Source organism: Idiotropiscis lumnitzeri, chromosome 3 (genome assembly GCF_059441095.1).
Source record: "Idiotropiscis lumnitzeri isolate Australia: NSW breed Sydney's pygmy pipehorse chromosome 3, RoL_Ilum_1.0, whole genome shotgun sequence".
Classification (NCBI taxonomy): Eukaryota; Metazoa; Chordata; class Actinopteri; order Syngnathiformes; family Syngnathidae; genus Idiotropiscis; species Idiotropiscis lumnitzeri.
Window position 1 is genome coordinate 27,049,259 of NC_142393.1, and position 26,232 is coordinate 27,075,490.

The 26,232-nt window shown below is 40.4% G+C and overlaps 3 protein-coding genes across 6 annotated transcripts in view; 2 read left to right on the plus strand and 1 right to left on the minus strand.

Annotated features, from left to right (window-relative positions):
- The first annotated feature begins 215 nt into the window (after window positions 1-215).
- On the plus strand, window positions 216-17,382 carry LOC148340663 (forkhead box protein P1-B-like). Its single transcript, XM_088291957.1, has 16 exons — window positions 216-354; window positions 3,257-3,397; window positions 8,996-9,136; window positions 9,316-9,405; window positions 13,153-13,264; window positions 13,347-13,455; window positions 13,581-13,688; window positions 14,779-14,866; window positions 15,078-15,155; window positions 15,263-15,455; window positions 15,657-15,733; window positions 15,821-15,922; window positions 15,986-16,113; window positions 16,259-16,304; window positions 16,415-16,578; window positions 16,664-17,382. Exons 2-16 carry the CDS (start codon window positions 3,272-3,274, stop codon window positions 16,818-16,820), a joined length of 1,719 nt encoding a protein of 572 aa, XP_088148083.1. The 5' UTR covers window positions 216-354; window positions 3,257-3,271; the 3' UTR covers window positions 16,821-17,382.
- A 607-nt stretch (window positions 17,383-17,989) lies between these two features.
- On the plus strand, window positions 17,990-19,254 carry LOC148340664 (myoD family inhibitor domain-containing protein 2-like). The gene is made up of 4 exons (XM_088289553.1): window positions 17,990-18,096; window positions 18,516-18,594; window positions 18,804-18,917; window positions 18,992-19,254. Exons 2-4 carry the CDS (start codon window positions 18,519-18,521, stop codon window positions 19,252-19,254), a joined length of 453 nt encoding a protein of 150 aa, XP_088145679.1. The 5' UTR covers window positions 17,990-18,096; window positions 18,516-18,518.
- Window positions 19,255-22,564: 3,310 nt separating this feature from the next.
- Window positions 22,565-26,232, minus strand: part of LOC148340665 (microphthalmia-associated transcription factor-like) — a 48,555-nt gene continuing 44,887 nt past the window's right edge. For all 4 annotated transcript variants that reach the window (XM_088289758.1, XM_088289761.1, XM_088289759.1 and 1 more), the window contains 2 exons: window positions 25,673-25,820; window positions 22,565-24,502 (listed from right to left, as the gene is read on the minus strand). In XM_088289758.1, the coding sequence (XP_088145884.1) occupies window positions 24,101-24,502; window positions 25,673-25,820 (550 nt within the window). In that variant the 3' untranslated portion in view covers window positions 22,565-24,100. The remainder of the gene's footprint in view (window positions 24,503-25,672; window positions 25,821-26,232) is intronic.

A 26,232-nucleotide genomic window follows, 5' to 3' on the forward strand; every position in this document is an offset into this window, starting at 1 on the left:
CTCAACCGCTTCAATGGAACTGAATAACTCAGTCATTGTTCAAAACTTAGAGAATGCATTCGTTACTTGACTTTTGTCAACCAGTTATTTATTAGCACTAAAATCTTCAATTACAACGAAGCGAGTGAATACAAATCTACTGAGTCCGAATGCGAATGTCATCCTTGAGATCTTTTTCCCCCAAAGCGCGCTGACGGCCCCGCGTGTGGACATGACGTCACCATTGTTTACTTTTACCGAAGCCACGCCCTCTGTTAGCAACTTGTGGCTAGCCCCGCCGCCAAGCGAGCCACTCCGAGGTTCATTCTCCCGACACCACACCGAGTCCAACTTTGTCTGCGCGAACACAAGCTGGTGAGTAAAAGTTAACGAAGTCGCACGCCGATGAGCCTTTATACGAGTGTTGATCTGAATGTCATATTCATTGCCATATCTCCGTTGGCAAAACAGGGAGATGATTCCTTTCGGTTAGCGGCTAGCTTTTGTTGCACATCGCTACGAAGCTTACGGTTGGCTTGAAAACACGTTCATATTCTCCGGAGGAGAGAAGAGGAAATATAGCCTATGAATAACACGCGCTCGTTCGCATGTCGAACATACGAACTCACAGTTCCTCGTCCTCCTTGTTACCACTCGCTTCATGTTCGGGTCCTCACTAGAAATCTCATACTGCAATGGCTGCTGTCGGCGGTTGTCGAGTCCATTCATTTTGTGCCCAACATATGATATAGCACCGCTATTAATAGTGAGCGACTATTTGACATCTGCTCAAGCTTATTCGGATTGATAGTATTTGAATGTCCAAAAATAAGTTGCATGACCGTCCCCAAAGTGAAGTATTCCACAAATAGATACTGTTAGTATTCTTCTCTGGGACACATTTGTGCACGAACAACAAGACTGATTAGAACAATTCTATCGACCCTCCAACCAAGATGAAAGCGATGCAGACACGTTGCCGATGTTAGGTATTCGAATCACCTTAAAGTGCATAACAAAGTTGATGCTATATCCTTACACTACCAAATCTCACACACATTATTGCTAATTATGAGTCCTCCCTTGATACAGATTTGCCACAGTACTGTTTTTACTATCTAATGTGTTGATGGTAATACATGAATAGATTTTTTTTAATGCACAAAGTTGACTCTTGCCTTCAGACATGACAACAGGAAACTCAGCTTTTTGTCTTTTGTAGTAAGCCTGCTCCTGGAAGCATGAGTAAACAGAGTGGAAACTTTGCCTGAAAATGCCGGATATGGTTGAGATTGGCTTTCATTTGCAGGAATCACTTCACTTTTTTTAAGCATCTTTGCAATAGGCCTTTCATTCATTTCATAATACTACTCTGACACATCTCATGCAGGAAATACACGTTTCTTGTTGTCTCTGAAGCGAGTGAGTAAAACTGAATCTGTATCATGGACATTAGTCTCAAAAATTATAATTTGGTGTTGATTCCTTTGTGAGGCCAAATGTCTGCTGTATATTTAACCATTGCTTTGTATGTTTGATTTATAACTTTGCGAACCTTGAAACTAATGACGTTCTCCTTGAGGCAATGCGGCCTTTTTCATCTGAGCTTTTCCATCTGCTCACATTATCTGTTTGCCTACTTTATTTACTTTTGTTTATGCTGCTTAGCTTTCGACTCAAGCACTCCCAAGCTGTACACATAAAAGCCTTCTTGTGCATTGTACTACCTGACACGGCCGTTTATCGCACCACCTGGTTAATGGTAAATTGTTCCAGAAGGAAGATATGTTTGCACATAAACACAGACCCAGGGCCCCTGTGTTTACAGTAGCCATGGCAGCACTCAGTTATTCAACAAATAGACCAAGCATGTTCCTCTTGCAGTTTCAGAGGAGACTGTCTGCAACTTGTACCTGAGCTGTTTTTTTTTTTTTTTTTTTACATTGTAACTTGGTTGAAAGTTAACAACGTTGGTGATTTCAGATAACAGTGAATAAAAGTAATGTGTTTCTTTTTAAATTGAATTTCTTTTTGGGATCTTCTTGTAGATTAGTTCCAGACGACACTGTTGTTACCCTGTCGTATTTGTTTGCGCCCACGCCTTAAAATCAAGCAATAATTCTGAAGGCCCTGAATGGAATTGTCCCTTTTCAGTTTCAAACGCATATTGCCGTAAGTGTAAAACGCCTTTGAACAAATATCCAAGTGAACTTTTATTACTTAAATGTAAAATGAGTTGCCGTGGGTCATCCAGTAACCAGAGCGTCCGCTATTCGAATCCTGCTCTGTCCGAGTCATGTGCCATTGTGTCCTTGGGCAAGACACATCATGCACGTTGCCTCCAGTGCCACTCACACTGGCGTACGGCGGGGTGTGAATGTTTGATGGTGGTCGGCGGGGCCGTAGGTGCACGCTGGCTGCCACGCTCCAGTCAGTCTGCCTCAGGGCAGCTGTGGTGACAGATGTAGTTTGCCGCCACCAAAGTGGGAATGTCCACGTGCATGAATAATTAATCGATTGTGAGTGTCCAGAAAAAAACGCTATATTATTGTTATTATTGCAATTATTATTATAACAATCTTCTCCCAGTCTCCTCTCGCGGTTACACTAACCCCATCTCTGAGTGTTGTGTAACTCCTTTAGACAACATAACTCCTTTTTACACTTGATGCCTCTCCACAAGCCTTTTTAACCCCCGCTTGCTTGTGCTATAATTCTTCATCCATGTTGGGGTGTGATGCTAATCTGGTCTGAAAGGCTAGCAGCCCGAGTGTCAATATTTTTTACAAGTGAAAAAAAGTGTGAGGATGAAGCATTTTCCGTGGCTTTGCTTTGTAAAAGGACGGTATCACTCGGGAAGCAAATTAGAACCAGCCTTGAAATGTTGAATGGTGCAAAGTGAAACTCGTGACTATTCAAGAGAGCACTTCTGTTGGCATTTATTAATCACTATGAACCCCAAACACTCTCGAACAGGTTGCTGTTGTCAACTTAATTTATCTCCATAGTTTTTGCTGTAGCCAATAAGTACACTCTAAAATACTTACTTGCAATAGATAATATTAAAACTATGAAGTCAATCCCTCCCACGTGCGCTACACATATATCACCAAGATGTTCCTGGTGTGGGTATAAATGGTAGAAGGGATTTATTTATCATGCTCCATGACTTAAATTTTAAATAACCTCACCATTGTGATTTGTTTTCCATATTTTCCATTATGCCACACTTTTTTCACCCAGCTGTTTCCATTTACACATTTTGTTTGTTTCTCAGGTCAGTGGAGTCCAGATGCACGAGTCTGGGTCAGAACCAACTAGCCACGCCATTCCAGCTGTTAGGACACAGAACGGGAAAAATGCAGAGAATGACAATCGACTAAGGAGCGGCCATACTCCTCCCCCAGAATCACCCAGGGTCAGTTTATTCCTGTTGGTGTCCCTTTATTAAACAAACACTGATTGTTTAGATGTTCACTTTGGTAACATTACCTCAGTATTGGAGCAATGCTTGCATTTTGGGAGCACATTTGTTTTTTCTTTTTGTGTGTTTTTTTTTTTTTACAAATGTGTTGCGCACATTGAAGCTGAAGATGTAACGTGTGTGAATTATTGCCTCTTATTTTGCAGGTGCTCGTCTTCATGGATGGATAGATAGATAGATAGATATTTTTAATATCCTGCAGAAAATGGAAAATTGTTTGAGTTTTCTGTTTGGAAAGTGAATGTACTGTATAGCCTTGAACCCCTTGCTGTGTTATATATTTTTGTTGAAAGTTAGCGCAGAGGGGGGTGTAGGGATTTAGGAAGGGTGGGAGTTGCGAGGGGGATTTTGTTGTTGCTCTTATTTTTTTTCCCCACATCGCTGATACTAACAAGGCTCAGACAGCAAATTGCGTTGCTCTTTATTCATTTATTGGCTGCCAGGTAGACTTTGGAATGGAGATCAGTTTTCCCCCGTTTAATTGTAATGCTACTTTCAATCAACATTTACATTTTTGTGCCCAGTTGTGTGTCTGCTCGGGAAAAATCACATGCCTGTGATTGTGTAATATAATATTGTGGGTGTTTTTGCAGATGCTTGTACTTGGCAGGGTACGTATTCGTATTAGGTTTTAGTGCTTTTTTTTGTTTTGCTGTCAGTCATCTGGGAGTTCACAAGACCAGTCTTGCAGGAACAGATCTATGTTTACACTCGGCTGCTCACTGGTATGACTCTCAACAATAACAACAACACAAGATGTTTGGACTTGCTGGCTGCCATGGTAACAGGGATTAGGCAAAGGCTGTTGTTGTGTTGATGGTGTCCACAGAAAAACAGAGGGCCGACCAGCTCTGTCTGTCTGTGGGGAAGACCTGTTTTTTTCATGGCTTTTGTGGCCACCTCGACTGCATTGAATCTCATAAGAAAGGCCAAACAAGGAGGCCGTCGACTGTTATTGTTTAGCCCACAGCCTCTGTGAAATTCTCCGTCAGTTTGTTTGCCCGACTCTAAACAGACTCTGCCTCAGAGAGAGATGTTTGTTTGTGGTTCAGGCCTTAATTAAAATATGAATCCTGCATTCTGTTTTCGTAAACAGGCTCTGCCTGCTTTTTATTCATTATTTAGTCTCTGTGCAATTTTGATGACTTTGTTTATGTTTACTGCAAACATTGCCAGAGCAGTGAGGCTCGACAGGGAGCGGTGTGGGGGTTGGTAAATTGCTGCCCGTTCAGAAGAGGATGTTGTTTCTGTGGTACTGGTTGTTGTTGTTGTTTTGATGGCGGTCTAATTCCCTTGAGCCATCTGTTGTTGTTTGGTTAATTTTGAGCTGAATCGGTTTGACAGAACTGTCTGAACTAGACGGTGAGTTGGAAATATAATCAAGCACAAACGGTACTTTATGCTGGAAATTAGGATTCTTTCAGAATGGTTTCTTTGTTGCTTTACCAACCAAAGTGGGAAGCATATCCCTCAATGCTTCTCGACATTTCATTTTGTGATTTTTACACAGCTGCACCATTCCAAGAGGTACGAGGTTAGAATACGATGAGATTACCTAGAGTGAGAGGCAATGTTACAAATAGGAAAAAGTCCAAAAATCAATCCATCAATGTAAACTATTGATGGTTGTGAAAGTAAATACATGTCTGTTCTTCAAGGACACAAAATGGTATGGCCTCACTGATATTAAACACGATCCACGTTTAACTAACACAATTTGTTTGTGCACACAAACAGAGTCAAGAAATGATGTGCGTTTGTTGTCAGAGAAAGACTGTGTATGAGGCTAAGGAAAACAAACTAGCCATCATGTCTTGAAATGGGCAATTTCTGTTTATTTGAGCGTACTGCAACAGTTGTACAATTGTAACAAACGTATCGTTAGTGCCGACATTTGTGTAATACTTACGATGTTGCGACGGAACCACTAAAATGTGTGATATTTTTTTAAGCTCTATTTCAAAACAAATTGACTTCATAACATGCCATTCTTCTGACTTAAATCAGTTTCCAAGCATACATTCTATTTGTTGTTCCTTCTCATGTTTGTAAAGCGAAATCAGACACGTGTGACTCCTCACCACCCAACCAACAAGGGCATTCTTATCAAGTGCATTTGCAATGTTTACTCAACCGTTTCATCTTGTTTTTCTCTCTGTCACTGTTTTCATCACCGTGAGTGACACCACACCCGATTTCCTTTGTGCTTTGTGTGTGAGTATGTTAAAGAGTTCACAAAAACACCCATTGGCCAGGAGTGAAAACTTCCATTTCCTCTGAAAACTCCCACGCTGTGTTGCTAGTATTAAGCGTATGTATGAGAGGCTGGATCACTGCAAATAGTGCCCGTGATTTAGTAAACTCCAATGTAGTGGGCGCTAAGGTGTGTGTTCACGCTAACAAATTGTACATGTTGTTGCTGGGCGTTTTGTGCGTGGTCTTCTAAGATTGTGATCTTTCGATAAGATCCCAAATAGTGGCCGCTAAATTGCGTGTTTACTCAGACTGTCAGATTGTGCGCACTGGTGGCAACAGTAAAAGTGGTGAAGACCGCTGCTTTTAAAGGAGTGTTTTCACTTTAGATCGTTTCAACATGGAAAATCTGATGCACTGCAAGCGAAAAATGAAGTTTGAAGTGATCTCATTTGACGTGTTAGTGGAAATGGCAAACAAATATTATTGAGTTACGGAAAAGAAATATGTAAATAACTTTGAGGAAGCTGGCCACTGCAAAAAAGCCATGTTTTTTTGGATCCAACTTGTCCCGAGTCCCGAGTGCCATCCTGTGAAATATTGCATTTAAAACCTGGGACAGCGCACCTGAAAAAAACGTTCTGGGTGAGGCCACAACCAATTTTCTCTGCGTGCTGACCCAAATGACCCAAAATGCAAGGAAATGCCGAGTTGAAAGGAGTTTTGTCATAACTGATACTGTCCGGCATGACTTCTTGTGACTGGCTCCATGTAGGCCCTTAGATCAGGGGTGTCAAACTCCAGTCCTCGAAGGCCGGTGTCCTGCATGTTTTCCTTCATCTGATCAGGATACCTATCAGGCTTCTTCAGAGTTTGCTGATGCTATCTATCTATCTATCCATCCATCCACATATATATATACATATATATATATATATAGATACATATATATATATATATATATGTATATATATATATATATATATATATATATATATATATATATATATATATATATATATATATATATATATACCTAATGCTTTGAATCGGAAAATCAAGTTTGATTCATCATATTCAACTTTCAAGTGCATCCAATCTAACGAAACAGAGCAATTCCACGTTACAGTCTATCTTGCTAGGTATATTTGAAAGAAATGTGACATTTACAGAAACCTACTGACAAGTAATTCACATGTATGTAAAATGACAACCAGAAACTCATTACATCATACCGAATCGGCTCATAATGCCACTGGATTGAACCAAATCGAATCGTTCTACTTAAAAATGTAACCGTCCTTGAATCATATCGCACCCCATCTGTCATGATACATATTGTCATGTCTTGGAGAGCTGCACACCTCTTATATAAAAGGATCGAACGACAAGGTCAATTCTTTTGTTCTTGTTGCATACTGAAGACATTTGGATTTCAAATCAAAAGAAGAAAATAAGACAAAAGTTCGAAAGTCCAGCTTTTTTGTTCATGGTATTTCTTGATGTGTTACGCCACTATCCCACTGAGGGGCAAAACTTGCAAATGTTGCTTTGCCACCAGGGTTCGTTCAAAGTCGCAAACGTTCGGCAGACGTTCCATTGTCCTTTTCTTGTCTCATGGGAATTTTAAACTTTTAAAATTTCCTTGCGACACGTAAAAACACAATGTTGGTGAACATTTAGCGAGCATTTTGCGAATGTTTGTGACCTTGTACAAGCCCTGATGAACCGTGACGTGAAAACACATTTGCTATCCTTCGCCAACAGGTGCAAATGTTAGCCTCCTAGTGGAATAGGGGCTCATCAGTCCATAAAAGTTTGTTCCAAAACTTTAGTGGCTTAAAAATCCAATCTGCCCTTCTTCTCTCAAATTCTTCTTTGAATAATGGATTGTGATACCTTCACTCCCGCCCTGTGAAGCTTGTCAGTGATGTCACTGACTGTTGTGTTCGGCTGTTTCTACACAGATCTGTTGTCAACTGCGATTCATATCCTGGTTCAAACCTGTTCAATGTCTGTGGCTCAGTCCACCAGTTGTTTCCTCTTTCAGGAGATTGCAAATTGTTGTTTTGACTCTGCCCAATGTTTGTTTAATCACTCTGATCAATTTTTCCTCTTCTGTCAACTTCCAAATGGTTTGCTTCTCTCCCATAGACAGCTCTTTGGTCTTTGTTTACTCATGCATACAAATGCAGTTTTCACAGGTGAAACCCAATGCCAAAAACAAGCACTATCTAATGTTGAACTAATCAACCTAAAAAGCGACGCATGAGCAACTAGAAACACCCATCAGTCACATGGTCCAACACTTTTCTTCAAACAAAAAGTGCTCAGTTGTGAGTTGTTTAACACATCTTTATGTATGTACCATGAAATAAAAGTTGGTGAATGACAAACACAAAGTAATTGACTTTGCCGTTCCAATACTTTTGGAAGAGACCGTATGGAGTATTTCATATAAGTCAGTGGTCCCTACCACAGGGCCAGAATAATAAAGAATAATAAAAACATATCCATCCGAGCTGCTTCTCCTCACAAGTATCGTGATCGTGCTGGAGTGTATTCTAGCTGTCTTTAGGTAGTAAGCGGGGCACACCCTGAGCTGGTTGCCTGCCAATCGCAGGGCACACAAAGACAAACAACCATCACCAGCACAATTTAGAGCGTTCACTCAATATTCATTTGCAGTTTCTTTATTATCCGAGGCTGAAACATTATTTTAATTTGAACTGGGAGAGGATTGTCTTGGTTACGTCCATCCATGATGCTAATATGAAGCCCGTAAGCTCGCAAATTAAGTAAAGAAACAGACGCATTTGAAAAGTGTCTTAGCATCGGGGAAAAGGCCCAGTCAGGAGACAACACACGAGCATAGAAGAAGAAAAGCAAAGGTGCATTTCACAGACACCTACTTGAAACATGTATTTGTCGCAACGGGCGATTCCCATGCACCAAGCCCGCTCTGCACAATTTGCAACAACCGGCTCTTGATTTAGCGTTATGATGTTTAATTTGTTCTGCGGCACATTGTTTTGTTGGCACTTTTCAGGAGGACGTTGCTACTAGAGTTACATACAAATGTGGGTTCACTTTTATTGCTATCTACAAAATACTCCCGTTTTTGTGTTGCTGTTATCATTCATGCATTCCCCGTAAACTTATGTATCAGAGGTGTTGACACGAGCTGGGATTTACAAGCCTGTCTTTTTCATCTGGGTCGCACACAGTAAAGGGGGCCATTCATTAAGCAGAAATTCTGTTGTAGATGGCCACTGTGTGCGGAGTTATTGACTCCTATAGAGGCCAACTTATTCAGATCCAATGTTGTGGTGGTCACAGGTTCCGGCCTCGTCATCCATGATGACCCCACCCGCCGAGGCTCCGCAGCAGCTACAGCAGCAGGCGGCGCAGCAACAGGTGCTCAGCCCTCAGCAGATCCAAGCCCTGTTCCAGCAGCAGAAGGCCCTCATGGTGCACCAGGTAACGTGTTGGAGGCCGTTTGAGGCAACTCGATGTGCTTCACACAAGCAAGGACACAACAGCCAAAAGCATTTACAAACACAACAGTTGACGACATTCAGAAGCAAAGCCGAGAAATCCAAAGTAGGGGCCCAACCTTTGTGTTTGTTTTAACTCTTGTTTTATCAACATGTCCGCAGCAACAAATTCAAGAGGTCTTCAAGAATCAGCAAGAGCAGCTAAATATGCAGCTGCTCCAACAGAAGAATGCAGGGATCGTTAGTCAGGAGGTGAGTTTACACATTTGCACCCGTTCCCTTCACTGTATTTGTGGCTTTAATTCCTCTAGAGTATTAAAGTATAGTATTAAATCCAGTTTTCATATACTGTATATATTTAGTTGCTATGGGATGCGTTTTTCCAAAATCGGGCGTATGTCGCAGAGATTAGTTTTAAATTATTGACAAAAAGTCATCGTTTGGTCAAAAATGTCAAATTTGAGAATTCTTTTTCCCCATAATACCTTCCTTATGGTCTTTATTTTCATTTCCCAGCTGCCAAAAGGCGGAAATCATTGTGGAACTTTATGACAATAAGTGATTAGTAGACAATGTGTGTCGCAACTAAGAACTGTAGTGCTTGTTTTGCCGATGCTAGCAAGTGTGTCGCAGGAACCTAGCTGCCTTAAACTAACCTGAAGTTTTTCGCCTCTAATGTCACTTACATTAATTATTTATATAAATACAATACATAGCAATCAATAAAAGTCCAAATGCACCATAATGTGAGCCCAACACCTCATTAAAGGGAAGACGGTAGTTGAAGCCTTACCACATCAGAAGAAAATGTCGTCATGGATTCTGGACAGTGGCAAATGTTTGTAATCCAAAATGAATTGTCAGTTCCAGGGTCTCCGAATTTAATGTTTTCATGCTGATGCACCACAACAAGTCATGTCAAAATCACGACGGTGTTAAACACGCCTCCGTTTACATGCAAGCACGAGGAGGCACCTCCCACCAGTTGAAAGTGACGAGTCCGCATATACATGCAATGGAAAACGTTTCTATTACGCTACATATTTTATGAAAACAGTTTTTAATTGAAATGCATTGTATATTATAAAGTAAACTTGTAATGATAATGTATTGTTTTGATCACCCCTTGATGTCTTCTCATGCAACGCATGTTGACACGTCACTTGGTCAGTGACGAGCAATTTGCTTAGGTGTGACAGTTCGAACACCGCAAATTCACACGTTAATCTTTTTTAAGTAGCATGAAAATCAAATCAAATATGAACACTGTTCATCTTGAAGATGAAAGGATAAATGTTTGTGATTGTCCTTCCTTGTGATGTTGGACACTATGTATAAAGGGTTGATGTGCTCCCTATTATGTGGAATGTAAAAAAAAAAAAATTGTCGAACCATAAAATCATTAATTTTCTCAATGTGGCCGAATGCATCTGAAATACAACATCCATGATAAAATATCAAAGAACTTTCTTGTCACAAACCACACCAAAAAGGAAATAAAATCTCGTGACCCCAAATTATCCTAGACAATTTCCCTTGCGTTAGTTTGACCTTAATTTAAAAAAAAAAAAAAAACACGCTCGCACACAAGTAGTAACAATAAAACAAGCAAACTTTGGCTTATGATGCCTCCGGAATATCTCAGTTTTCATTTTTGGAGCTGATGTGAACACACATCACATGTATGAACCAAAAAAAGCAAAACACTTGCCTTTCAGGAGACCCTGTCAACAAGCAAACACATCACTTTGGAGCGACGTCATATGATGACGCTTTTTTATTAGCTATTATTTTTCATTTACTAAAATAACCCTGGTAGGAATTGCTACTGAAGTCAGCATTTTTTTTCAGTTTCACATCAAATCAATACCATTGCAGGTTTCTGTACCAAAGGCTATCCTTGTGACTGTTCGGAAGTGGAAGGGTTGGGGATTTTCCATTGTTAGCTTGAACGCGCAGTGCTCGCGCGAGAGCGTAAAAACATCACTCAGTAGCCCCCGGTTCAATCACATCTGCAACAAACAGCATGGATCAAAAGCGTCAAAGTATATGTCCATTTCTCGAAATGCAACGCAAATTACGCCTCGAGCAACATGTGCCACAAAGTACAAGGCTAGCGTACAATCTGGAGGAAGCACTTAATTACATATCCAAGTTTGCTCAAGGCTTGAGGTGTGCACCGTATTGGACAGCCTCCAAACTTGCGGTTGCGGTTGCACGCTTGCTTCTGTTTGCAACTTGTCATCTTCTATTGGCCAAAGAAATGGCCTTAAAATTTGGTGCTGGTGCCAGAAACGGTGAGAATGACGATGCAAGTCATCTGGACCAGCTAAATAAGCATAGCGTCTGATTGCATGCATAACAGTTCTCAAAGGTTCTAACTTTCTGTAATTTTTGTGAGTTTATGAGGTGATGAAACTCCGAATTTTTCAGCGTTAGCATTGATCCTTGGACAATTGGAGAATTAGTCGAAAAGAAGATCCTAAGTTAAAGTAAGGCAGCACGTTAGGGTCGTGATTAGGACATTTGGCTCAGAGTCGCAGTCCCAGGTTTCAATAAAACTGGTTTGACTGGTTGCTTGTCTATGTGTCCTGTGATTGGCTGGCATCTCGTCCAGCATGTAGGTAAATAAGTACCCGCTCACCCTTGATACTAAAGTGGACAAACGTTAATCAACGGATGGATGGATTTTTTTATTAACCACAAATATTTCCACTAAGTGGTTTGCTGTCTATGTGCATGTTGTTGCTTCAAATGGTGTGTACTTGAGTGCACTCTCGGAGTAAAAAGTATTGAAATATAATCTTTTCAGAAGAATACACAAATGAAAAGGTGAGTTTGATAAATGGCGCAGAAGAACAAAGTTCCATCATGTGCTCCCATTTTGCAATGGAAACTGATTTGGCTGACACTTGGCTCCTTCTGAAGAAAATCTGCCCGCCATTTGTGACGTCAACATGCAATTATCGGAATGTCACAGTTTCAAGAGGCACTTGGCTGAGAGCAGGTGTGGGTGTGTGGATGCAGGAAATGTTTTCTTTCTTTCTCAATGTGCTTGTCGTATGCAGACAATTAAGGGAACGTTCCTAACCACATTAGTAGATCCTTCGGGAGCACTGCAAAACCAAAGTGAAATAAATAGTTTGATGGTTGTCACTAAACTTCAGCCAGTCCACCATCTCTTCCCACAAATGCCGTCAGCGCTTGTCAACCGCTAAATCTGACCTGAGACAAATGGATACTTCAATCTGCAGTTGCTACATCGATTGCTCGCGTTATCCAAATATGCTGGTCATGTGATGTACGATGGATGCACATGACCGGCTGGATATCGCTTGGTACATTTGCAACGTTGCGACTCTGTTTACCTATAATTCAAGTTTCAAATAACAAGCAAATGGCCTATTTAAATGAGTGGTTGGTATTTTGGCAAAAATGCATTTTGAAGTGGTGAAAACTTGTGGTGTTAGTGAAAGAGGCAAACAAACATTCATGAGTTAAAGAAAAGAAATCTGCTGCTCCATAAATTATTCAGGCAGCCAGCAACCACATAAAAGCCACATTTTGTTTGTTTTCAATGAGAATTGGATGTATTTGCCCATCATGCGTAATGTTGCATTTAAATTGGAAAAAGAAAAAAAAAATCATCGTGGGCTGAAATGATCCAGATGCAAAGGAATACAGAGTTGAAAAGCATTTTGTCAGAGGCAAGGCTTGACTCCTTCTTGTGACTGGCTCCATGTCAGCCCAATCAGAAGCTTCAAAATTGCACTACGCTGCTTGTTTGTGCCTGCTTTTTAGACACCTTATTTAAAAATACAAAATCAGCATTTTGAGCTGACCATTCATTTGAATTAATTGCCTGTTTTATTTATTTCTTTCTTTCCCGTTTGGCAGATGCAATCTTGGGTATGCCCGGGCAGTAGATCAGCTTCCGTATCTGTTTGCAAGTGCATCGTAATTTGTGCCCTTTAATAAATCAAGCCGTTTGTGTCCTAGCTTACAGCACAGCAGATCGCCATCCAGCAGCAACTTCTTCAGGTGCAGCAACAGCATCTTCTCAACCTGCAGAGGCAAGGCCTGCTCTCCGTGCTCCCCACCACTGTTGCCGGTACGTCAGCGATCAATGTTTTATTTGCCACTAGATGAAGGTCAGACAGACAGACAGACTCTAACTTGTTGGTTTATCTTAGGCTGTGAAAATGGCAGCGGTGCGTTATCCACGGGCGGTGACTCTCGAGAGTCGTCCAACCACCAATCTGCGACCAACGGCCATCCCTCGCTCTTGAAAAGGAAGGAAAGGTGCTTTCCTGTGCAAACTGTACCCTTTGATACATCCTGTTCTATTGTGGGCCTGGACTTTCTTCTGGTTTAACATATCCAGAGATGCAGCACTGAGGCCGGTTGTATGTTGTGACTTGTTTCAGCGGCTCGCTGGATGAAAACGTACCAAGTAGCCACGCTCTCTACGGGAACGGCATGTGCAAATGGCCCGGCTGTGAGACGGTCTTTGGAGACTTTCAGGCATTTTTTAAGTGAGTATCTGCTTGTTGTTGTAACACTGATTGGACCCTCAACTAGGACACACATTGGTGATGCTTATTTACTGCATTTTGGATCTCAAAGAAAACACGGTTGAAGATTATTTTCTTTCGTACATTTTTTTACTGCACATTTTTACCAATTTTATTTTCACCTATATCTTTTGGGAGTCAAAAAAATCTCTCCAGGCATTTTCAAGATGTCTTGCGCATGCCGTGAGAACAAGTGGCACTGCAAGCCAATCAGAGGCCTGGAGATTGTCGTGTCAGGAAAAAGGCGCAAGAACAATATTGGCAAATTGTGAAAAAAGAGATATCCTGCCTGGGGATTTATTGGAGACTTTCTGAATATCATACTTATAATCTGTGTTGGGGTTAGTAATGCGGTACAATAATATATTACAATGTGGCAATCATTCAGTAATATAACGAGTTACTTTCAATTTTTAAAAAAAATATTATTACAGTTACTGAGTCTGGTAATGCCTTACAATCTTTGAGACCTTTACACAAATTTAATCAAATATTTTGAAAGGAAGTGCAGCGGTGGCTACGGCACCTCCAATGGACAAACTACACTACATGGCATTAAATTAAAGTCTGATGCACTCATTTATTATTTCCATATTTTGTTACCTTAAACCTTTGTCTCCATGTAGTCTGGGATCATTCATTTTTAAAAAATATTTACATTAAATGATTGGAAAAAAAAAAGTAACTTAATTATTACTCATTACGCTACAAAGACACAATTACTTTCATGCGCAAGCAACATGTAACATGTGATAAATTACAATTTGGAAGTAACTTGTCCAACACTAGTCAAGCAAAGCTCCCTAAAATGTTTTTTTTCTACGCATGTTGTTTGAGTTGAGTTTTAAAAAATATGTTGCCCTGGCCAACTTTTCCTAGAAAATAGGACAGGAACCAAACTCAAGCAGTGTGTGGATGAAAAGTCAAGAAGCAAAAACAGGTTTTTGAAAACATTTGTGTTAAAGCGTAGATTATTATTTTTACTTTTTTTTTATCATTAGCACTTTAATTTCCATCCATAATGTTTTCTGCTCTCTGTCTTTTGCTGCAGACATTTAAACAGCGAACACACACTTGACGACAAGAGCACCGCACAGTGTCGCGTGCAGATGCAAGTGGTTCAACAGCTGGAACTACAGGTTTGTGTTGACCGATCTGGATTTTTTTTTTTCTTAGCTACACACTAACTTTATATAAAATGGCTGCTACTGCAGTGCCATGTTGTTTATACTTGTCTGCAACCAGATGTGGCATCTTTAGTGTGTGCGAGAAAATTACCCAGTGAGTTTTTGTCATGTATCGCAGACAGTGAACTTAGCGCCTCTCTATTCTCATATGTTTGGAACACAGCTAAAAAAAGACAAAGAGCGACTTCAAGCAATGATGGCTCATCTGAAGTCATCTGAGCCCAAAGCTGCAGCTCAGCCCGTGAGTCTCTGTCAATTAACGCTTTGATGTTAGACTTGATATCCACTGCATGGTTCAAGAGACACCATTTTCTTTCTTTCAAGTGGCAATTTGTTTTTCCTCCGCAGGTGAACCTTGTGCCTAACATGTCCTTCTCCCAGGCAACGCCACCCAAAGGTCCCCATATGAGCTTGTCCCAGAGCGCCACGGCGCCGTCCACGCCCTTGACGCCGCTGTCCGAATCCCCCTCGGTCCTCACTCCCAGTGGCGGCTTCAACGGAACCCCTGTACGCAGGCGCTACAGCCGCTCTGTCAGCCAAGGTGAATGTCAAACGTCCACTCAGCAGGTGGACACACAAGCTTTAATCCACCTGAGTATCTCAGTGGTGCAGCTTTGTTTGCGTAAGCTCCTCCTGTTTTCCGACATGCAAACAAAAGTCGCGGGGAGGAGAAAAAAAACATTTTTAATCTGGAAAGCATAGAAATTGGAAATTTAAGCGCAACGTTTTTGTCTTTCAACAGATATCGTTGATAATAAGGAGTTTTACCTGAGCACAGAAGTTAGACCGCCATTTACATATGCATCTCTCATACGACAGGTAAAGGCGGCGTTGTATGAAAATCCAAAGATGGATGTTTGCAAGAATTTTCTGTTAATCTCTGAACATTTTCTTCATCTCCATCAGGCAATATACGAGTCACCGCGCAATCAGTTGACTTTAAATGAAATCTACAACTGGTTCACAAGAAACTTTGCCTATTTCCGACGCAATGCAGCCACATGGAAGGTATAGATGTCAGTTTGTGTCAAGTGTGTGCATATTGTAACATTATTTTCTGGAAATGTCCAGAATGCTGTCAGACACAACCTGAGCCTCCATAAGTGCTTTGTGCGCCTGGAGAATGTGAAGGGAGCCGTGTGGACGGTGGACGAGATCGAGTTCCACAGACGAAGGCCCCAGAAGGCAGCCGGTAATGGGTGAGTTGGCTAATGTCTTGTTGACGCCACAGCATCTCAGACCCGACGTTCCACCTGAATGTTTTTGGGAGCTTCGGCGTCTACGTCTTGCAATCATTTCCCGCCGAGCCCTGACTCGTGTTTTTTTTTTTTTTTCCCATTACAGATCTTTCCTGAAAAACCGACAGAGTTTAGCTGGGTCGGCTCCCCAGGTAGGCGCGTGGTGTGTGGATGGCTCGTACATCATTTCACGTGGAAATGGAAAAGTGGATCCTTTCACACTATAAATATTAATTAGGACTTTTATTTTTTTCTATTACAGGTTGGAAGTTTAGACTGTAACTCCTTCTACAACCCGAGTGCGATGGGCAGCATCCCTTTGCATTCCCTGCCCCACATCCTTCAAGAGCAGATGAACGGCGCCCTCGCCAATGGGTCCGGGTACCAAAGCGACAGCAGCGCAACACAATCACCCCTGCAAGCTTTGTATGCATCACTCGCATCATTGGACGGTAGATGATTAATTGCGTTTAACACACCACGCTGTCACTTCCTGCTTTTGTTCAATCAGCATCAAAGAGGAGCAAGAGGACGAGGAAATCTGCGAAAATTACCCGTACGAATCTCCCGAGAGCACAGATGAGCACGGGCACAGCCCGGAGACGAACCGCGACGACAACAACGGCAGCCCGGAGAGGCTTCGTCTGGACCGCGTGCCTTCTCTCTGACCATGAGGTCTAAGATCTCTGACCACATATTCCAAAAGAGTCCAAAAGCAACTGCTTCATCTGCATAACCAAACACACTCTTGTTGTTCTTTTATTATTTATCAGTATTTTCTTTTGTTCTTTTAATCTAGTTTTTAATTCTGTACAGTCAAGTGTGATCACACATGTGAAACTGTCTTTTCATGGTTGATATTTTTTAAACACAAGCATGAGGAACAGAGAAGCCAAAGGAAAGGGAACACTGATAGGGAGCACTTCACAAATAAAAGAAAAAACAAAAAACAAACACTAGTTGATTTTTATTTTAGTCATATTATATTTGCATTTGTAGAGAGATGATTCCTGATATATTCACTGCCTCCATGATCGCATATATTTGTATGTAATGATATCATCAGGTGATTCAAAAACAGAATGTCTTTATACGTGTTGGTATTTTTCACCCCCACCACAAACATTGCTGAATTTTCTCAAATTGAGCATGTAAGAGTAGATGCTATAGATTTACCTTTTACTGTAGACCAACTCTATGAAGAATAAATTCATCATGATGACTGTCAAAGCTGCGTGTTTTTTTTTTTATGTGTGTGAAATTGCCTGGCCTGCAAGTGGCTAGTGATTAACACCTTGCGTGTCAATCTGTCTCTGATTGGTTGTATTTCCTCGGGCGTGGTAGATCCCTCAAAAATCAAATAAGATGTACAGCAACGGGGCCAGAGAGGGTTGTTGTTTTCACAGTACTGCTTCCATGTTAGAACTGTCTGACAGTTATGAGCTCGAGAAAAAGTTTTTTTTTTTTTTTGGGGGGGGGGGGGTGATTACTTTCGTCCCATTTTCATACGTGCTTTCTGATTGGCAATAATGGATGAGGAGGAGTAGAAATGGAACAAGATGGGACACATGAGCTCAACCACATAGATATCCTAATCCACACTCAGATGGAGTAGTTATCGCCAAAGACAGGTAATATGATTTTTTTTTTATTTGACATTTTATTACTTTGTATGTGAAATTTCTTCTTGACTTAATTGAAATCATGTTAAACTCTTTTGAAGAGTAAGAAATCAGCATGATTATTAAGTAATGTAAAAAAATTCTTGATTTTTCTTTCTTTTATTTATTTATATATTTTTTATTTGCGATGATTCCAAATCTGCTCTCATTTCTCTAGCACCAGGGATGAATCTACACCGTGGCTAGGGTGCGCTATCGGCCCATCAAAAATCTGCGCAACCCGAATTAAGCCCCTCCTGCATTTTATTAACTATTCTAAAATGTATGTATAAATTATTTTCTCAGCCCACTTTTGGATTGGTCAAGCTAATTTATCCCAAGGGAGAAAAAAAATAATCAAATTGTAATAATAGCAAAAATGTAATATAGTAAAATGCATTAATTAAGTGGTAGGTTCTGCCACAGGTGGATTTTTTTAATCGAAACGTCTAAATTACAATGCATGGTAAAATCTGTATTGCGCAATTTAAAAGCAAAATGAAAATATCTAAAAAATAAAAAAAACGATCTGCAAGAAAAACAGTAAAGACATTTGTTTCAAGCAGTGTCAAAAATTCGTTTGGGGACACATAAAGGCATCTCCGATTAGAAAAGGCTGTTGACGACTTTTTATTGCTTCCACACAAACGCAAAGCCATTATTTGCCCGAGTTCCTCGAGTAGAGTTTTATTTGCTCTGCAGAAGATGACAACTTCTCCCTCAACCGCTGCTGAGATGAATTTTACGGAGATGGGGGAAAATGCCAACATCCAGCGTGATGGTAGGTTTACATCATCTTGTTTATGATTTAATTGAAGAACTTTGAATGATTGGAATTCGGATGATATACTGCGTGGGGTTGTGGATTTACATTTACAATCATTTTGTAAAAGTTTTTATAGACACGTAACAACTATAGGAGACAAATAATGACGGCAGAATAAAATACGTTAATATTTAATTCAACAAAATGATGTTTGTGAGAAGCAGTAGGAAGCTCCCCCACCTGTTTGGGTCAGGAAGCTCACCGAATCTTGGAAGCATGTTCGGACAGCAGCAGCAGTGTGATTTCCTCTGATGACTCACACCATCCTGTCACTGACGGTAGTGCACATTTCCGTGAACATCAAACCTGTTCATGCTTGAAACAAAACTCAAATATGTCTCCCCCCCCCCAGAGGACTGTGCAGGACTTCTGCTGGCTTGTCTGCATTGTCGCTTCCATGAGTTCATGCAGCTGCTGGGAGACACTTTCGGCAGGGCTGTCGGCAATGGTTTTCCTTCAGCGAATCATATCACTGAGTCCAGTGAGGGGGGGCACCAGGGATGGGAGTGCTGGACCTGCAACCTGGGACTGGACTCGGACATCTGCAACTCCTGCCAGGACTCAGCAGAACTTCTCGAGCTGGCCATGGAAATATCAGAAGTATGCTATCGCTGAGAAGAGCAAAGTAAACATAACGGCAAAACGCTTTGGAAGCTTAAATACAAAAAGTAGCATGGAAAAGCTGCCATTCTAATAAAGAGGTCCCCAATCAAAGTGCTGTGAGAGATCATTAGGTGTGCTGCAGAAAATTAAGCCCTTGAGAACTAGAGTGACCACTGCTTTGATAAACCAGTACACGTGCTGAGAGCAATAATAAGCTGCCCTTTATGTATCAGAATTAGAACGAAAACTTGATTTACTATTCACCGGAAAGGTGCTGTATGCGATAATTATCCACAGATACCAAAGCTGACAATGCTGTCAAGTGATTAATTTTTTTAAACAAATTAATTACCCAAAAAAATATCCATGATTAATTGCGATTAATCACATTTATCAACTACTATTTTTTGCGAAGCTTGTAACAGATATTTACTTGAAATATATCTTGGAATTGATGCAAAATCACCAAATATGAAGTATATTTAGTTCAAAGACTGTTCTAATAGCGTTCTTTGATTCTTGAATATGATCTAAATGGTGGAGACTGGCAGTTGGATTTTTCACTCCAGCAGTGTTGGTTTGCAAGGCCCATATATATATATATATATAGATATATATATATAGATATATACATATATATATATATCTATATATATATATATATATAGTTAGTTAGTTAGTTAGTTCATTTCATCCTATCATGAGACTGGCATCATTTGGATATATATATATATATCTATATATAGATATCCATCCATCCATCTTCTGTACCGCTTCTCCTCACTAGGCTCGCGGGGGGTGCTGGAGCCTATCCCAGCTATCTTCGGGCAGTAGGCCAATTGCAGGGCATATATATATATATATATATATATATATATATATATATATATATATATGCTTGACACCCCTGCCTCATATTAATTGCTGCATTTTACTTAAAATGACAAAAATACTAATTTTATTTAATTGTTCTGAAAATTAGTCTTTAAATATTCTATATTGGTTCGCTAGTCACGATACGTTGCAGGTATAGATAAAATGAATGCTTTTCTATTAGATGGAAGAGAGTAATTAACCTGTGTAACCAATTATTATTTTTTTGTCTCGAGTGGTGTGCTTTGTGATTTGTCTCTTGTAAAATATGTGCCTTCCTCGGCTCAATAAATGTTGGGAAACACTGTTCAATATGTTGAGTAATCAGTGGTCGAAACTTGTTTTCAACGTCATGTTTGTGGAGAGATGTAAACACTGCATGTACAGGAGCTGTACACAAACCAGCCACAATATTGTCACATCCAAAACAAGAGCTGCATCAAAGACAATACGTGTCGGCTAAGGCTAACTCCTGACAGATAATAAGTGAACAATAAGTTCATTACTGTACAGAGGTTGAAGTTTGCAGTGGTGTACGACTGTACTACATCATCCTGAGAATTGTCTAATTGTCATGTAACTAATTTTAGACCGAATGCATTTCACTGAATAAATGCTGCTTATTGGCAGTGATGAGTAAACAGTGAATGACTGACCTTGGAGGAGACCTTGAGAGGTGTACACCCTAGAATGGTCGGTGGTCAACCACCTGTAGATAACCATTCACTAATGGGCAGTTGAAATTGTTCACTGAACTGATGCATGGTTTTGAATTCCTTGGCGAAAATTCATGCAAGACATTCACAAGCCTCAGAGATTCCCCAGGTTTGACTGTGAGCCAAACATGCCAAACACAAATTTCCACTGCGCACAATTCATATTTTACAGAGTATAAGACGTGTTTAACGGGATATTTTGGTCAAACCTTTAGCATGAAATTAAAGCAAACAGCGCTAATAGCAAAATTTATATGAAATGTGTGGGGTGGGCGCTATTTTTAATTTTTTTTAGTGTGGTTGACATTCATCAACATAGTTTTTATTTTTCCACATGAAAACAAAGAAAAAAAACCTCCAAACTCTTAAATAAACCTTTTAATGTTTTTTTTCCGCATGTAATTTGAGTTCACAGAGTCAAGTGTGTATGGTAACTATTGCCACAACTCCACAAAATGGAGCAAGAAGCAGAGAACACATTAACACTGAATCACAGGCATGACTACAAGTACACAGGTTGAACTTGATGTGCCACAAAATCACAGCAAGCGCCTTGAATGGAGCATCACTGAAAACTGAATCACATTCGCGGGTTCAGCCGGGTTTACGTAGTTGTAAAAACTATCAGGTGGTCACATGGTCGTAAATGCAACATTGTGGTAGGTTATGCTTTTTTCCCAAAGTCCTAAATTGCCACCAAAGCGTCGTCTTCCATAGAACTGAAGTTTTGCATCAAAAGATGGATATTAAAGGTAACCATTTGTCTAAAGGGAGGCCTTCGCTTTGCCTAGACTTGAAATCAAATCAAACCAAAGTGTTACTTGCACCACATAATAAAGATTGCCAAAGCGCCAGAAAAGTTAAGTGTTCCTCTCTGTTACATTCCCTCTGGTCAACAACCCTTAACATGTTTATTTCAAAGCCGCACTATATGATTATTATGACTACTTCTAACTACTGTTCAGTAGGGGAGATGACGTAATACATTATATCGATTGTACGTCCAGTAGCTTTGGCACACGGGCAGCACATTTGTGGCTGTCATTGATTTGAATTACATTCAGGCAAACAGAAATTACAGTGTGAAGTTACAATGCGCTATTCAAATTAGGGGATATTATAATCCTTTATGTGTTCAACACAAAATAAATAACACGTTGCAAATATTATAAAGTACCATGTAGCCTAGATTATTCAGCAAGAATATAAAAATCAAACAAGTCACTTCTTCTCCAACCGCATTTATGAATAAAATAAATTGCCATAATTCAAGAGAAGATTACTCACTCGATTGATGTTTAGCTATGTTTGTTGGAAAAGCTTACTTTGACATCAGGGAGAATTGCAGAGAAACTCGAAAAAAGTTATACAAAATAATGTTTTCTTTTTAAAATAAAAAGAACACGTACCTATATAAAAAGAAAATGTGTAAAAAATATACATTTAACAAGGATAGGTTTAATCACAGATAAATTCAAGGTTGTTCTCCTAATGTGTTCGTGTACATCACTTAATTCTGTGGTTTTATTTTTTTAATCACGTGGCAAAACTAATATATCGATGCTTCTTAAGCTGAAAGGCTCTTTTCATTTATTTTATTTTTTATTTACCGCAAAAGGTTCGTAAAGCAGCTTGACATTCTCCCTAAACACTAGTAAACATCAGAAACACAACGTTGGTGCACGTATCTACAGCTCCTCTTCGATCGGTAGCGGAACAGGAAACACCACAAGGCACTTTGATCATTTATAAAGATCACATGATCACGTTGTCACAACGTGAATGGACAGGCACAAAGTCAACCGTTGCCTGGCTGGAGTTTGAGTTGAAACAGGGAAGATGACAAAACCTTGCTTACGCAATGTGCTACAAGTGCTGGAAAAAAAAATACACAATCTTCATACATGGTCAAGAATCAGCAGTCTTATACAATATTGTGTACGTAATAGGAGAAGCCCAAAAAAATCATGACTCAATGCATAGACAGAAAATAAAATAAAAACAAACAAACAAACAAAAAAAAACCTTTTGATTTGATTTGTCATTCCAGTGTTTCGTTTTTTTTACATGTGCTTTTTTCAGTCACTTTGTAGTCCTTCACAAAATAAATGTTCACATAAATGGTTGGTGAGAGGCTTTTTGATGCATGTTTGTTGTGTGACTTTGCACTCCGCAGATATGACAAGTGAAAGTATTAGTTCGAGCCATTTGGTCAGTGAGGGATGCGATATTCAGACAGGGGCCAAATGAAAGGAAGTACGGTGACCCCTCTGCTCGGTCTCGGCACGCATCTCCAACGATCAATTCATGTCACTTGCTAGAGGATGACATCATTACTATTTACTCACTCGTGTCTTTTTCTTTGATTTGTCACCTGAATTTGTGGCTAAAATAGGCGGAATTGGCTTCATCAATGACACTTCTTGACATTTCTATATAACATGAAGCATTAGCATAATTGCCCTTGTCATTTTTTTTTTACATGCGGTCACAATATCATTTAAAAATACTAACGAAAGGTGTTTGAATCTGCATGTCTGTGGAGATTGTGCAGTCTGTGTCACCCCAGTAATGGTGACGGTTGAATCAAGTCAGTCGAACGGTTCTTGTTGAATTTGTTCTTTTTCTTGTTTTCCGAAAACGTTTAAAAACAACATGGGCAAGAATGGGATTCGGCGAACGTTAAATTATGATGGTGTGAGGGAGACTGTATGAACAAACTACTTCGATGCATTATTTGGCTTTAATCTACAAGTGATTAATTTGTCAAGAAAGAGTTTTGCATTGGATGAAGACCAACAACCACAGCATGTGCATAGCGACTGATGTCAAAATAAGGCATCGGCATGTTCAAGTTCTAAGACACAAGGCGTGTAAAGCACTACAGTAATAAATAGATTTTTTTCTATTATTGCTATTGTGATTTAAAAATAAAAAGCAGTGTTTTCTCATCACAACATGTCATTTATCATTTCCTCAGATGCTTTGGAATCACCACAAATAGACATACTTTAGCATCTACCCTAAGATAAATGTGCTTTCTTTTACATTAAATTCTAAACGTGTAACTATTGCCATCAACGTTTTGATTGAAACAGACTTTAAAATCGACCCTTGAAATCAAGGTTGAGGGCTTTGAAAGACACAAATAGTAATAAAAAAAGAGAGCCAAAGACTGAAAACATGTAAACACAGACAGAAAAAAACAAAACAAAAGACCAGCAGCCCAGAGTGTAACGGCATAAGAGAGGGTCTTCCAGAAGGGGGCGCTAACAGCACTGCTCATTCTCATCCATGCTTACGCTGCTCTTGCGACTGCTGTCCTTTGAGGCATCTGGGGAGACCGACGAGAGCAAAGGGTCCCCGCCTTGCACCGGCGATACGTTGTCTTCCATGAGGATGTCGTTGAGTTTGGAGGCCGGCCTGCCGGGAATGCCGTAGTGCCCATCGGAGAAATTCGGGTGACCCTCGTTTCGCTCCAGGGTGCCGGGGGGCTCGGGCGTGCAGGCGGGGTGCTGCTGGTGATGCGTGTGGGGGTGGAGCGTGTACAGGTCCTGGTGACAGTCCTCCAGAGCGTGCTCCTGCTTGATCCTCCGGCCCACGAGGTCGGCGGAGCACAGCGCCGACGACGTGATGGCCAGGCCGTGAGCTCGAGCCTGCATCTCTAACTCCTGTACACACACACAAGCAAAAGAGCGGTGAATGGTGACTTAATTACGTCATTCATCAGACAGTATCTGGCTGTGCGTCTCGCACGTATGATTCAGAGTAAAGAAGAACATGGAAAGGAAAAATTATTTCCCATAATGTGGGTGAATGATTCCATGACTAAAACAATGCGTGAGTCTGTCTGAAGTTCTGGCTGACGGCACACATAGGTCTTGCACCAAGGAAGACTTATTTTTCTCAGACCTGCGAGAGTGAGGAGAATGTTGCCTTTTAATTTAATAAGACTCATAACTTTGCTCTTAAATGTTCAAAGGGTTCCAAAAAACTTGACATCATTTCTCAGCCTAATTACATTCTTGCTCAAATGATCTCAAAATTTCACTGAAATCCGTACTAACGGATTTTTGTCTTGTCACAGGAGCTGAGCATTTGGGAAACTTTGTAAAATTGGTATCCATTTGTGCTCTTGGAAATTTATATATATATATAAACCTTTCATTTTGCGACATGATGTACATTCAATTGTGTCTGCCTAGGCATAGTAAAAGAGGTAGTTATATGGTAGCTATCGTATGTGTTTCATGAAATCTGCACATGAAAAAAAATTGCGAATTGCAAATATTCAGCAAAATTACCCTTAAAAGTCTTTTAGTTGAATAACGTAAGCTTTTAATCAGGGTTGCGATCAAGACACACAAAGCCACAACTACAGTGCTCATGTGGATCTAAATAGACGCTCAAGTATCGTAGAGAATTGCTTCAAGCTAGACAGTAAACAATGTGACCAATCAGGCGCGGTCTGCTTCTTGTGGAAATCAACTGACGGACGACAAGTTAACAGGCCAGTAGATACTTGTCTGTACATTTCACACTGAATTGTTTGTTTTCTCTGGTGCTGTATAGAGCTCACATGATTTAAAAGGTACTGCATATGATGGCAAGTGATGGGAGGATACACAGAAATTGAGAGACTCAAGAATTGGTTCATATTTATGAATTAATAAAACTATGTATTCATTTGCATTCTCAACTTTCTGTTTTCACTGTTCTTGATCTTTAGTCCAAGTACAGCACTTTGTATGCCGCAATGAAACCAGTCCTACCTACCTAATTGTAAATTCTAACATGAAATAAGTCTGAATAAATAGGATGGCGCTGATGTCTTCCTCTACCTGTATCCTCAGCATAAGATGCCGATTGGCATTTTCAAGCTTCCTCTGACAGTTCTCCAGCTCTTTGGCCCGTTGTTGCTCACGCTGCAGCTTCCGGATGTAGTCCACTGACGCCTTGAGGATGGTGCCCTTGTTCCAGCGCATGTCTCTGAGAAGCACGCAGCAGCACTGAGTTAGCCATGCTCGTTGGACCATTTCATATCAGACGGAAGTAACATTACTGAGACAATATTGCTCATGTGGTGTGTCATAAATTGAGGCATCGAGTGCCCAGACGTTGCGCCACCACAACTCCTACTTGTTTGACACTGACGAGTCAGGCGGTTCCCCGAGGCTTTGATGCTATAGCGTTCTGGTCTTCTCTAACAGCTGTGACGTACAATATTACAGGGTCGGTGTCTAAAATCAGACATTCTGTGGTTCCACCACTCACCCGCGCAGACATCAATTCGGCACTGTTTTTACCCCAGCCAGTGGCTTATCAGTGTTGAAGAAAAACAAGCACAGTTCATCGGGCCTTATGAGAAGACGCTTATTTCACATCAGTTGTGAAAAAAAGA